The following is a 15,385-nucleotide window of genomic DNA, read 5'->3' on the forward strand; positions in this document are numbered from 1 at the left end:
ACAAGTTTAAGCCTAAATTGAATGTCATCAAAGACAGGAATGGATCATTACTAACAAAAGAGTTGGAAATCAAAAGCAGATGGAAAGAATACTGTGAAGAACTGTACAGCAGAGTGGATAAAGAAAATGTGGAGTCCTCCCACAATTTTGATTTGGAACCTCCTCCACTTAGGCATGAAGTTGAAAGAGCAGTTAAGCAGCTTAACAGCAGTAAAGCCCCAGGTGCAGATGAAATTCCAACAGAGTTAATTAAGGCCACAGGAGATGGAGGTATAAGAGTCTTTCATAGATTGATTACAAGGATATGGGAGATAGGATCATGGCCTAGAGACTGGAAGAAGTCAGTTTTCATACCGCTACATAAGAAAGGTGATATGAAGGCATGCAAGAATTGTAGAACTATTAGTTTGATATCTCATGCAAGCAAAATTTTATTAAAGATCATGCTAAATAGGATTGAGGCCAAAGTTGAGGCAGAGATGCCCTAGGAACAAGCAGGTTTTAGGAAAGGTAGGGGCACCAGAGATCAGATCCTTTGCCTTACACAGATCATAAAAAAAAATATAAAGAATTCAGACTCCCTCTGGTAATGTGTTTCTTAGATTACTTTAAAGCTTTTGACTGTGTTGAGCATGAGAAACTGTGGGAAGTAATGAAAAGAATGGGTTTTCCTCAACACACTATCAGGTTCATAGCCAACATGTATAAGGAGCAAGAAGCCATGGTAAGAACAGGTGTTGGATTGACTGACTGGCTTCAAGTTGGAAAAGGAGTTAGGCAAGGAGGTTTACTTTCTCCTCACTTGTTTAGTATATATATGCAGAGGACATCATGCGTGAAGCATTGGATGAGCTCAGGACAGGAATTAGGATAGGAGGTAGATTGATCAGTAATCTGAGGTATGCTAATGATACAGTACTCCTTTGTAATGACATGGAAGAACTAGGACTAATTCTTGACAAAGTTAACAAGATCAGTAATAACAGAGGACTTCAACTCAATTCTAGCAAGACAAGGATCATGGTTCTCAAAGGAAAAACAAACAGAGAAGCTCTTGAGAAACAAGTGTATCTTAATGGAGAAAGAATTGAGGAAGTCTGCAAGTTTGAGTACCTGGGATCCATTATTAATGTAAAAAATTGCTGTTCAGAAGACGTCAGAAAAAGGTTAGGAATGGCTAAAAAACAACAGTCAGAGACCTGTCTAAAATCTGGAAGGATCGATCTATCTCCATGGGAACAAAGTTGAGGATTTTGGATGCAGTTGTTTTTCCAACAGCAACTTATGGATGCAAGACTTGGAACCTAAGGAAGTCAGATAAGAAATAGATATCTGCTTTTGAGATGTGGTATTACAGAAGGCTGTTGAGGATATCATATACTGAAAGGTGTACAAATTAATGGGTGTTAGAAAAGATCAGTAGATCTTTAAGGCTCCTTAAGGATATTCTGAGAAGTCCTCCTTCCATCCTTTCTATGTGTCCAAAATATTTTAACTTTCTTCTGTCAATATCCTATTAATATTGACAGAAGAAAATTAGTAATAGAAGGTAAAGTTCCTGGAAAAAGGGGTAGACCATCAATGAGATGGATGGATGGCATGTGTGGAGTGACTGATCTTCAGAGAGTTGAGGCTCCCAGAAAAGCAGATAACAGGACTACATGGCGAGGTCTGGTGTGGAATATCACTGAGCCTCGGAGTGACCATACGGCATCTGTAGATGCCCAGTGAACATAGTAGTAGATACATACTTGATTGTTGTATGTCAAAGAGTAGCCAATGCCTTCCCTATGTATCCTGTTCATCATTTGCTGATGCATCCTTCACTTGACCAATGTTCCTTGAAGGGCTTGGTTGGAAAGTGTTTTGATGTCTTGGGTACTAAAACCTAACACCCATACAGCTTATAGGACTTTACACACCACATGCCTCTATTTGAGATAGTTATGGCAAAAAATCCAGCAATGAGCCATATTTTTCTAAACAGTGTATTTTAATAGTCAGATGAGAGGCATAATAATTTAACTTATTTTTATTCAACTGAGCTTGGTCTTTGTGTAATATACAGACTTAGATGTCCAGGACAATGATGATACCATCTCTTAATGCCAAAAGATCAGACTTTCTTATGTTTACCTCAGTCCTGATAATTGGCTCCTTTCTGTTCTAGTTGGTTCTTTATGATGGTGCATACTGCATCATATCTTTTAAAACTCTAATGTTGTGGTTTCTGAAACAACATTGAGATATATGTGTCATAGTCTCTGTGAACATATATCCAGCCCCCACATAAAGTATCTGTATTATGTTTAATACAGGCTGTAATAAGCTCTGGTAGGAAGGGAATTTATCCTAACCCTGACCAGATCTATATACTCTCATCTTGGTAACATTCTTGTTCCCTCGCATACCCAAAGATGTTGAGACAGAACTGCCACTGAAGGACTTCATGTCAAATGCAAGACAGAAGTGTATTCTATCTCTTCTTTTCAAAGAAGTTAGAACTAATTTGCATTCCATTATCAAAAGTACATTGTAATGTTTTAGTTAATTCTCATTAAATTAAAGGAGTTCTAAAGGCAGCTGTGGTAAAAGGTGAAGATGGATGTTGGAGTTTATTTAACCTTGGCTATTTTAGGCAAGAAACCATCCATCTCAATACAGGAAATCCTAATCCACCAGATTTAACAGCCTCATAATGAGGTAGTCTAAGTCAAGTTTAACTGCTTGATGTACTTGTTTATCTAGTCTATTCCGTATAGTCAGAGTTAGTTTTACTAATACTGAAGAATGGAATAATCTAGGTAACATATTGATTCAATAAATGCATTGCTGAGCTTTCAGTGGAGCTTGATGAAGCTTATCCAGAAATATTGAAAGTTGACTTGACCAAGGTTGTCGTCCAACAGCTGAAAACATTAATCTCATATACCACCACTCATCCAAAATAAGTTTCAGAGAATGACTGGAAGTATTAAAGATATAATCCTGGACTTTTGTTTTCTTGTCATGACCTGATGGTATTAGGATGATGGTAAAAGACTTATCTTTATTAATAGCAAGACAAGACCTCTGGGAGTAAAATACTGAACAGCTTCGTCTAACAACTCCTGAAGACCTATTTTAGTTTTGGCAACAAGTATCATATCATTTGCAAATGTCATTGCATTTATTTGGCATCCATTCAAATTGAAATCAATATACAGTGGCATAAATGAAAGAAAGCCATCAATAACAGCATTTAGATAAACAATGATAACAGATTTCCTTATCTAATGTCACATATATTAGGAATAAACAATATTTATCTCCAATACTTATTGTAATAGATGAATTACTATATAACTCAGAAATGTAATCTTTGAAAAGAACAGGACAACCAATCCTTGAAAGTGCTTCAAGAGTAGCAGTATGAGAAACTGTCAAAAGCTTTTTTTCTGTAACCCAAAATATCAGCAGAACTTGCAATTGATGAGTTTCAGAAAAGGCAGTTAATATGATTATTTTCAGCACATCAGTAGGAATGAAGGCTCTTTGCTTAACATCGTGAGTAAATATCTTCTGTAAACAATTAACTGATATATTGTGAAATAGTCTAAAAAATTGAGATGGATGATTAGCATTTGATTTTTTAGGAATGAAAATAGTCTTGTGATATTTTTAAGCAATGGAGGAATATATATAATTAACAGGATAACCGGAGTCCATTGGAGGTTCTTGTACAGACTACAGACTAAAACAAATAAGATTTCAGAGAAGTTTCATTCAAAATATGTGTCTTTACAAAAGAAGACATGAATTCCTGATCATTAATAAATTGATAAATCAAATCATCTGTATCTACAGCACTTTTTTTTTTTTTTTTTTTTGTAAAACTGTAGGTATAGGCACTTATTCTTTACTAGCAAGAAAAGTTGAAAATTAAAACAATATGAAAAGAAATCTAAAACAATATTTACTGATATTTTTACTTCATAGTGTCATAACATTTTTGGAATAAGAACAACAAATTAAGTATATAACACACAGTTGATTGTGCATAAATTTATTATACATGTATATAAAAAATAAGTGAAATGTATACTTCCTCAAGCAGCATATGACAGAAGGAACTTGAGGTCAAACAATGCTAATTTGATTATAGAGGGTGTTTCAGTTAAAGACATTCTGCCCACAGTTGGTTACAGTGATCATGCAGTACTCACTTGGGAAATGGCTAAGTTTATGAATGTTCCATTCAGAAAAGGTTACATGCTGAACTACAAAGCAGGTAATTATGACCAACAGAGGAGTGTACTGAGTTCAGTGCAATGGTATCAGTTGCTGAATGAGAAGAATATCAGCATTGAATGGGAAGTATTTAAAAATACTTAAATGATGCAATATCAGAATGTGTCCCAAGAGTTTAAAGAATAAATAGGATAAGAGTCAAATGGATGTATAACCTTATCAAGCAAGAGATTTGTAAGAAAAAGATGATGTGGAAGGAATGCCATGTGCTCCATTATGAAAATTATAAGCAGCAGGCCAAAAGAGCCACAACTGTGTGAGGAAAGCTGAATATAAATAGAAACAGGTTCTGCAAACTTAAGATAACCCCAAAGAATTCTATCGATATGCTGCAAGTAAAAGAAAGAATAAATATGAAAGAATAACTTTACTGAATGCAGATGCAGAAGATGTTGTTCAACTAACGAGTGCCTATTTTGCTAAAAGTTATCAACCAGGTGTATGCAACATTCAGTTCACTGCTATCTCTTCACTGGATGAAAAAACTCAGGTGTATGAGTAGGAGATATTACTGCTGTTGCACAAACTGAATAAGAATTCAATGGGGGCTGATGGGATATCAGCATGGGTGCTAAAAGAGTGCTCGTCTTAACTGGCAATTCCTTTAACGAGGCTGTATTAATTTGAGTCTCAGAACAGGGAAGATTTCTCAGGAGTGGAAAGAATATATTGTAATCCCATTGTACAAGGGTGGTGCAAAGACTGATATATCGAACTATCAACCAATCACTATCTCAGGAGTGGTGTTAAAAATTTTGGAAAAGTTGGTTAGGGCTTGCATTCAGAAATGGGGTAACAGAGAATCTCTACTTTGCAAGGAGTGTCCTTTTGATTGACATTTTTGTCCTTGAGATATACCACCTCTCTGGCTGACTAATCTCTATTATACTAAAAGATGAAAGAGATTATTTTATTGACAGTATTTTCATTCATTGTCATGAACATCCTTAGCATGATTTAAAAGATGGAACAATGGTATACAGGTGTAAATGAAAGAAGGATTATTATGAACTTGCTGCTCTACTATGTCATCAAAGTAGAGCTAAATGGCATAATTATAACTAAAGTCTTAGCAAGGGTTAGTAAAAGATGTATAAAAAAAAATAAATAAAATAACCTTAATGAGACTATAAATGTAGTCCAATGAATCTGTTCAGATTTTGACAATGGAGTAATGCTTTGCAACTTTCCTTACAATAAGAATTTTCTTTCAGTAAGAAACCTACTTGTGTAGAACTCGAATTGTCTGTCAGCAAATGTATGTGTGTTCATGCAAAGGTGATGACATGTTCTGCAAATCCAGACTATTCCAGCTCATGGTATACTTGATATAATTTTTAGGTTCCTTCTAACAAACAGCTGCAGATCTTCCAGATTGTCCAAAATAAGATATGACAAATCATGAATGCAAGAGATACACCCAAGGAATACTAGCAGGGGGAAGTTTGTCTTTCACAGAACCTAACAATCAAGAATGCTTTCAGACAAGATGGAATACAGCTTAATTTTGTCAAGAATTCTAAATATTCTTGACAATGACTTTGAGATTTTTGGAATGCAAGAAATGGCCACTACTGCACAGGTTATATCTTAAGTAGTTGAAGATGGTATTTGTAGCCTAGTATTTGTTTATGGGCTTGTTGATGAAAGTATCACTAAAACCATTTAAATAGAAAAGTAGATTTTATTTATTCTGTTTCTTATTATAATGGCATCCATGGAGCAAAGAGAGTAAGCCCAAGGGATGAGGCTTTATAGTGCCTGATTTTTGATCTAGATGACAATGAAATAGAGCATAAGTGTAGCATCCTGTATATCTTAAGAATTGAAGACCTCCATATAGTCAGTCAAGAATATAGAGGTTTGTCTAAAATAATGATATGATTATTTTCAGTTTCAAATGTAAACTGTTTTCAGGGATAAAAGGTGTTAATTTTGTTCATAAATACTTGGAGTTCTGTTACTGAACTGTCCACAGGTACCACACTGAATGCTTGGATTGGATGCTGTGGAAAAGACATTCAAAATTTCCCATAAAAAAGAAGACTAATTGAGTAGATTTCACATTCCTTCAATTTATTTATAAAGTTTATTTCGGCAACTAAAATAACCAGAATGAATTACAAACACAAACATTTTGATAATCAGATAAGAAATCTTGATTAAGCATATCCAATGTATCTTCCAAAAGTGTGTTGGTCAGTAATGAAATAATAGACTGATCAGATCTGAATAGATCTAATATACTGCTTTTGTTCCCATTATGGAAAGGTAGTGTTGTTTAACATTGCTAATCAATCTTATTTTATTCTATGTTTGTGCGTGTGTGTGTGTCCCTTTTATTGCACCAACTAGGATTTCAAAAAAAAAAAAAGTTTGCCTCATGCAGTGAGTTTTTAGACTTCATGGAGGTCTGGTGTTAATAATAAGTGCATCATGCTACTCTGCTGTAACTGATAATTTCATACCTACGTTATCTTTCTCATAAGTTTGTGCTGTGTTCCATTTTTCATACTGAAGATGCCCATGATGTGCTGGGTGAAGTGTTCTGTAAATTAAAAAAAAAAGGGGGGGGGGAGAAGAAAAGGTTATATCTGTATAAGTAATCATAATCTGTTATTCGTTTATAATATGTACATGCATGTCTCGTTTAAAACACTGACCTATCTCTTTGGAAAAATATCTAAAGAACAGCTGGATCCATAAAAGATGAAACTATCCTCTCCTCTCCCCATTTGTGATAATGGTTTCATTCACGATATTTAAATTGAATGAATAACTCTAACCACTGAAAAAAATCCTTCATTCAAAAACTGTGTTCTGTCTTTTCCAGTTTCAATCAGGCAACTTTTATTTCTTATTTTTATGGCTTTAAGTTTTTGTTGTTGTTAGTCTCAGATTTTTTTAAGTTTTACTGCTAACATTTGTAATGTATCGCAAATAAGTTTACACATGCTTTTTAATAAACTTGGGTAAATATACTAAGTTCAATGCAATGCAAGGTAAATCATCTATGATTTACCTTGCATTGATTATGTCGTGAAATATTGTGTCACTAAACTAATACTTGGAATGCTTACAATTTATTTACGATTTCAAACCAAGTGATTCTTTTAGTATTTTATCCATCAATAAGATGATTTTATTGTTAAACAAGAAATTTTCCCCATCTTTTGAAAGAGGCAATTTCATCTAAACTGAATTTCTTTAATTGTACATTATCTAAATATACATATTTATTTAACTAGTTTATTTGTTCAAATTGCTTGCCTTGGTAGCTCAGTTAGTAAAAAAAAAAAAAAAAACTGCTTGTTTACCACAGTAGTTATAAGCTTGACTTCTACATAAGGCACTGGTGGTTGTAAGAACCTTCTCTGGACAAGTGGTAGAGCATCTTGAGTTTGTATAAGTTGTAGATATAAATAAATAATTATAAAACCTGACTGCATCTTTCTGTAAAAACTAAGAAACTTTACCAGTTTTCTAATATATTTGGTTTTGCACAATTTCATTATTTTTATTTATTTATTTTGTGTATGTTAGCTGCAAGATGGAGACATCCTTACTGATGGACAAAATTCTCTTGTGGATCAAGCAATTTCAGCAAAATCAGATGCCAGTAACTTGACATCAAATTCTCTTCAAGGAAATAGTACTACTGGAGGAAATAAAAACAACAGACTACATCTTGCAAGAGATGGTTAGTTTTAACATATTGAAAATAATTTTTAAAGACATATGAAGAGCCAAAGGCTTTAATTCGGCAACGTATAACTTGTTTAAGTTAAGGGATATATATCCCATATCGTTTCTTAGCCGAATATGAAACTCAAAGTGTTTCATGCCGAATATAGTAGAAACTATATAAAGATCGGCGATTCCAAGCGTAAGCAAATACCTGGACCAAGCTTAAGCAAATCCAGGTATTTGCTTACGTTTGGAATCGCTGATCTTTATATAGTTTCTACTATATTCGGCATGAAACTCTTTGAGTTTCTTATTCAGCTAAGAAACAATATGGGATATATATCCCTTAACTTAAACAAATAATTTTTAAATTTATTTTTATTCTGTATGTTTTTAGAAGCTTTCATAGTATGTCATTCTGTTTATTGATGGTTTTTTTTTTTTTTTTCGTTATGATTTTTTCAATCACATATACTGCTAGTATCTTATAAAATACATCATCCTTTCCTGTACATCTCAAAGGATATACAGGATACTCTAATAGTATGACATAATTGAGTTTACATTATAACTAACTTCTCTCAACAGTTTTCTTGTTGTTGTCATTTCAAATTAATGTTATTTATCATGCCTCCAATATTTTCAACCCTTACCTTTCAGTCTTCTATAGCATTAGTCTATATAAATAAAGCCCTAACTATATCAATTTGCATAGATCTTAATATTCTTCTAGGTCTTTTCCTGTCATCTTACTATCAAACACCTGTTTTGCTAACTTTTCCATCTTCTTCCTCCTCTCAAACTTCATGCACTCTTCATACATTTACAGTATATGTCAGTGTATAGGACAACTGGTGTATAAGATGAGGCCTAAATTTTAGGCTATTTTTAGGTTTAAAGCTTATGTCGGTTGTATAAGACGATCCCCCAATTTCTTCTTTCTTGTATTAATGCAGCATTAGGTATTGTTGTTATATCCGTTATTTTTTTTGCATAACATAGATTTAGTATTTACATGAATTACCCTAATTAAAAGTGATTAGCCCCAATTTTAATTACCGTATTTGCCAGCATATAAGACACACTTTTTTTCTTCGAAAATAGGTCTGAAAAACAGGAAACCGATACTCAGTTTTTTATTATTTTCATTTCTGGAAATTTTCTCTGTTCTGAGTTACACGATTTCTTTATTGCTTCCTTGTGGTGTGTGAGAGCATTCCAGTTATGTAGAGCAGTGTTTCTCAAACTTCAGACATCTGCATTCATATGATTAGTGTGGTATTAACAAAAGATCTTGCTACTAAATGACAAAGACAAGCTGACAGTTGAGTTGAAATGCTAATTCTCTTCAACCAAATTCTTTGTATAATATCTGAAACACATTCACTATATATTTCTTGTTCACTCAAACAAAACCATATGTTGCCGGTGCAACATATGGTTTTGCTTGAGTCATACAGCATTTTCTGTGGGAGGGGGACATGTGATTCATTAGTTAGTGCCGTTTTTATCCCAGTTGTCTCTAATTGCACTATTTGTTGAGAAACATATTGCACAGCCTGCAGATGTCTCTGTATCTTATTCGGTGATACAATAGGAACATTTTACGATATCGAACTTCACGGATACATTGAATTTTATTCTATGCGTTAATGATGCATAGCCGAAAATTGCCATGGACCCCCCCCCTCCCCCAAGACCTTTCACGTACCCCCGGGGGGGTACACATACCACACTTTGAGAAACACTGACATGGAGTTCAGTGGATGCACATGCGCTGTCATCAGTGATCACAGCTGTGTCCTGTTCGTTTAAACTTTCCAATTGTTGTCGCAGTTGTGAACGGTGATAAATTTCTGCCATTAAATTTTCTCTAAATTTCTTGGCAAATTATGTCTGAAAAACGTCACCATTGTTACGATATTGCATACAAGCTACGTGTGATTGCATATGCTAAAGAACATGGAAACAGGGCTGCAGAGAGGTATTTCGGACCACCCCAACTGAGAAAATTATAAGAACTTGGTGGAATCAGGAAGAGGATTTAAAAAAAGCAACTCACAGTAAACATAACCTACGAAGTGGAACTGCAAAATGGCCAGAACTTGAGGCAGAACTGAATACTTGAATTTTAGACCACAGAAAAGTGAGACTTTCAGTGTCTACAAAAATGATTATTCATCAAGCGAAAGCGATAGCCACTAACAGAGAGATCGCTAACTTTACTGGATCAACATCATGGTGTTCAAGATTCATGAAGAGAAACCAGCTATGTATGCGAACTAAAACAAAAATATCACAAAAGATGCCATCTGAATATGAAGAAAAAATGATCGAATTTCATCGATTCATCATTAATGCAAGAAAATGAGAAAATTTTGAACTTGTGCAAATAGGAAACATGGACGAGGTTCTGATGACTTTTGATGTGCCCTCAAACAAAACTGTAGATTCCAAGGGCACTAAAAGTGTTACTATTAAAACTTCGGGGCACGAAAAAACTCACAATATGGTTGTTTTATCCTGCTGTGCTGATGGGACAAAATTGCCGCCACTATTGATTTTTGAAAAGAAGACACTACCCAAAGAAAAGCTGCTTAAAGGAGTGTTTGTACACGTTCACGCAAAAGACTATATGGATGGAGGAGGAATGAAGTTATGGATAGATAAAATTTGGTCTAGGTGCCCTGGTGGACTGTTGAAGAAGCCTGCCATGCTAGTATGGGATTAGTTTCGTTCTCACAGAACAGACAATGTTACAAATAAATTCAAGGAATTGAAAACTCAATTAGCTGTAATTCCAGGAGGTCTAACTAGTCGGCTTCAACCTTTAGATGTCTGTATTAATAAACCATTTAAGGGCTTTATAAATAAGTGGAACAGCTGGATGCAGTCTTCAGATTTTGAGGTTACGCCATCAGGAAGAAGGAAGGGGCCTAGCATTTCGAGTTTGTGAGTGGGTCAAAGCTTCATGGGATGCTGTGAAAACTGAGACAGTGGTTAAATCATTTAAGAAGTGTGGAATTAGTAATGCACTGGATGGTACAGGGACAATTTGTTGTATGAGGACTCAGATTCTGATTTAGAAGAGGTTTCAAATGTCTCTTCATTTACCTCTGGAGATGAATTTCTGGGTTTTGACGATTAAAAGGTGGGTACTCTTTCTTAGTTAGATTAGGTATTTGTTGAAAGTAACCTACTTATTACTTTATATTTGAAATACTGTAAATTCATTATAATATTCAGTGATAAAGTTTTTTTCCTAAAAAATGTGTACAAAAAAGGGGGTGTGTCCTATATGCCAGTGCATCTTATACACTGGCAAATACAGTAATTATTAATTTTGCATTTTTTTAAATTTTAGGATTATTAAAATTGTTATCATTTAAAATCATGGAACAAGCAACAAAATGAAGAAAGTATGAAGTTCAATTTAAAATAAGGGTAATTGAAATGGCAAGGCAAACTAATAACTGTGCTGTTTCAAGAAAGTTTGACATAATTGAGAAGATGGTAAGAGAATGAAGGAAGAAAGAAGATATTTAAAAAAAAATTGCCAAAGAAAAAATGTGCGATGGGGATCACCCGATGGCCGCAACTGGAAAATTAGGTTGCAGAATGGGCATTCGAACAAAGGCAGAATGGTTATATTGTTACAAGAAATATGATTAGAGCATATGCACTAAAATTGTCAAGATTCAATCTGGATGAAAGTATAGAATTTCAAGCTACTTCAGGATAGTGTAATTGTTTTATGAACAGACAAAATCTGGTAATACGACAGAAAAGAAAAATTGCTCAAAAACTACCAGCAGATCTTGACCACAAACTTACCAGTTTCCATAAATTTATTATTCAGTTGAGACAAGAACATAAATTTCTATTGTCAAATATTATTGGAAATATGGATGAAACTCCTATGAGCTTTGATATGATAAGCAGTAAAACAGTGGAGTCTAAAGGTAGTAAGAGTGTGCTAGTTCGAAGTACAGGTCATGACCTGTACTTTGACCTGTGCTAGTTCGAAGTACAGGTCATGAAAAAACAAGGTTTATGGTTGTGTTTTCATGTTTGGCTGATGGAACCAAGTTAAAACCAACGATCATCTTCAAATGTAAAACTAAACCTAAGATAAAATTTCCTTAAGGTGTTTTTGTACATTTTTCACGAAAAAGGATGGTTGGGCGAAAATGGTGTGAAATTATGGATAAATAATGTGTGGAACACGCGACAAGGGAAACTTAATTTCTTGGATGAACATTTAAGTAGTTAAAATACATCGTTACATAAGAAAACAGGCAGTGTTTATAAACAAATCAGATTAATTTTTTTTACATAAATTTATTTAAATATTACAATAGATGTAAGTCTTAAAAAACAAATAATAAATGGTTTGTTCAAGCAGACGTCTAGTGGTTGCATTATACAAGTTAAATCACCTGGTGTAACAGCAATTTTTATGTTATTTTTTTCTAGAAGACTTTTAGTATTCTCAGTTAAATGACTACGAAACATATCCCATATTAATATTAGTATGGGATATGTATAATGAAGAAATGCATATCCTATACTAATATTAGTATAGGATATGTTTCGTAGTCATTTAACTGAGAATACTAAAAGTCTTCTAGAAAAAAATAACATAAAAATTGCTGTTATACCAGGTGATTTAACTTGTATAATGCAACCACTAGACGTCTGCTTGAATAAACCATTTAAAGATCACATGCGAGAAGAGTGGAATAATTGGATGTTGACTGGTGAAAAATCATTTACAAACAGTGGATCTATGCGCCCTGCATCACTTGATATGTTGTGCAATTTTCTGATCAAAGCATGGAATAAAGTAAAAGTAGAGACTGTAATAAAATCATAGAGATACCACTTTTTGTGTGGTATCTAATCTTATGGATGGTATGGAAGATGATCTATTGTGGGACACTGATGACGATGAAAATGAAATCAATTCACCGGATTCGAACAGGGATCTATATGACGATCATTTAAACAATGAATCTGAAGAACTATTTTCAACAGATTATGAAGAAAATTAACATGAAAATTGAGGTTAATAATTATTATTTGTTTTTTAAGACTTACATCTATTGTAATATTTAAATAAATTTATGTAAAAAAAATTAATCTGATTTGTTTATAAACACTGCCTGTTTTCTTATGTAACGATGTATTGTAACTACCTAAATGTTCATCCAAGAAATTAAGTTTCCCTTTTTATACTCGCAGTATAAGATGGCCCATAATTTCAAAGCGTTTTCTGCAGTATTTGAGAGTCGTCTTATATGCTGACATATATGGTAGTTCTCTCTCTCTTTCTCTCTCTCATTCTATTTAATTAATGATTTTATCTTATATTAGCTCTTATCACACATTTGTGAATGCTAATGACTGCATTCTTTTCTATTTTTAATATGATTTTGCTGCTAACCCCCATCTGTTCATTCTGCACAATTTTGCTCAGAACTCTCATATCTGTGGTCTGTACTCTTCAGTCAGTTGCTCTGTTTCTAACTTTCCGATTTATAAGTTAAAACTTGTTGGCAGACTTACTTTCTTGTACAGTAAAACAGTTGAATCCCCTAACTGGATATTTTGCTTTAGTGAAAATTTATGTTGGTTCATAACTTTTTTTCATAGTACACCAACTTTCCAAAAAGAAACTGAACTTTTCGAACATAGAAGAAACTAGTGGTGCAACCTAACGTATCTTTTTGTTGTCGAAAGCGGCAACTTTCATTAGTGTTGTGTCAACTTCTTATGATATTTGTTTCATTAGAAGCTGAGTTATAGTTTTGACGAATGGCGGAAAATGAGTTTCAAACAGAGAGCTGTGATTGACTTTCTTGTTAAACTTGGTAAAAGTTTTACCGAAACACATCAAATGCTTCAAAAAGCATACGGTGATGAATGCTTATCCCATACTTAAGTTTATGAGTGGTTTAAGCGATTTCAAAGTGGTCACGAGACCCTTGAGGATGATGAAAAGCAGGGCCATCCAAAAACTGGTCTGAGTGAATTTAACATCCAAAAAGTGTGTGATTTCATCAAAGAAAACCAGAAATCGGGTTTTCTTTTTGACTGAGAGTTTGGGCCTTTGTAAATTGAATTTGTGATTTGTTTCCCAAAAGTTGACGGATGACCAAAAAATGTATCAAATTAAACACTGCAAGGACCTCATTAAAACCACTCATAAGGACTCAAATTTCCTTGAAATGATAGTTACTGGTGACGAAACGTGGTGTTTTGAGTATGAGCCCGAAACAAAGCACCAGAGTGCTGAGTGGAGACCACCAGAAGAGGGGCATCCGAAAAAGCTTGGAGAAGTCAAAAGTAAAGACAATGCTGATTTGTTTCTACGATTCCAAGGGCATTATCCACAAAGAATTTGTTCCACCTGGCCAAACGGTCAATGGCAAGTTTTATCTCGAAGTTTTGAAGAGATTGATAGCGAGAATTCGTGATGCAGGCAGCTGGTCACTTTTGCACGATAATGAACCATCTCATCATTCGAACATTGTGAGACAGTTTTTGAGCAAAAACCAAGTTTGTGTGTTGGATCACTCATCGTATTCACCTTGTTTAGCACCCTGTGACTTCTTTCTCTTCCCCGACTTCATTTGCTGATGAAAAGAAAGCGATACGACACTATTGAAAATGTTCAAGTGGCAGTAATCACTACCCTCAACAGTATCCTCATGATATATCCCCACGACCCCCCAACGATATAAAAAACTCATTTAACGAATTAATTGACCCTGCTAAACGTTGTATGGAAGCTGAGGGAGAGTATATTGATTGAAATGATTTGAATAATTATAATTGGCCTGTGTTTTATTTTCTATCAAAAGTTTGGTTTCTTTTTGGTCAGAGGGTGTATAATAAGAATTAAAATTATAGGATTTATTGTATTTGAAAAAATCAATAATAATAATCTGCATGTTTTTTTCTGTCTGCTAACAGATTCATCAGGAAGATAAACATACTAGAGAATACACAAAATAATCTGGATGCCTCTAACTTCACTTGCTTTTTAACAATAACATTCATAATACTGTTGATTAGTCATGTGTATCATTTGAATATCAAGTAAAACATTAGTAGATGTGAAACATGTAGACGTTTATTATTTTTACTGAGAAATCTTTGAGTAAATCTTGCAGCTGTAGTTTTTATCACCTGTTTTCCTTCCTAGTTTGGTTTCAATATTTTTTGGTATTTTGTTAGAGTGCATGAGTTTTTTTTACACCTGAATTGCTTAAATATTTTACTTTTTCTGTATACTGTAATTGTTGTTTTCCATATTTCTGTCCAATTTTCATTGATTTTTATCCTTTTACCAAATTTTGACTTTTGGTTACAGTACTTTGACTTCTGGTTACAGTAGTTATTC

General features: G+C 34.0%; 1 protein-coding gene across 2 annotated transcripts in view; it reads left to right on the top strand.

Annotated features, from left to right (window-relative positions):
- The window catches only part of LOC150100273 (tudor domain-containing protein 3-like), a 200,131-nt gene that overhangs the window by 111,936 nt on the left and 72,810 nt on the right, over positions 1 to 15,385 (top strand). For both annotated transcript variants that reach the window (XM_090402783.1, XM_090402784.1), the window contains exon 8: positions 7,834 to 7,990. In XM_090402783.1, the coding sequence (XP_090258909.1) occupies positions 7,834 to 7,990 (157 nt within the window). The remainder of the gene's footprint in view (positions 1 to 7,833; positions 7,991 to 15,385) is intronic.

This window comes from Typopeltis vanoorti, chromosome 13, assembly GCF_054136105.1.
Source record: "Typopeltis vanoorti isolate ZY-2024b chromosome 13, IOZ_Tvanoo_1.0, whole genome shotgun sequence".
Taxonomy (NCBI): domain Eukaryota; kingdom Metazoa; phylum Arthropoda; class Arachnida; order Uropygi; family Thelyphonidae; genus Typopeltis; species Typopeltis vanoorti.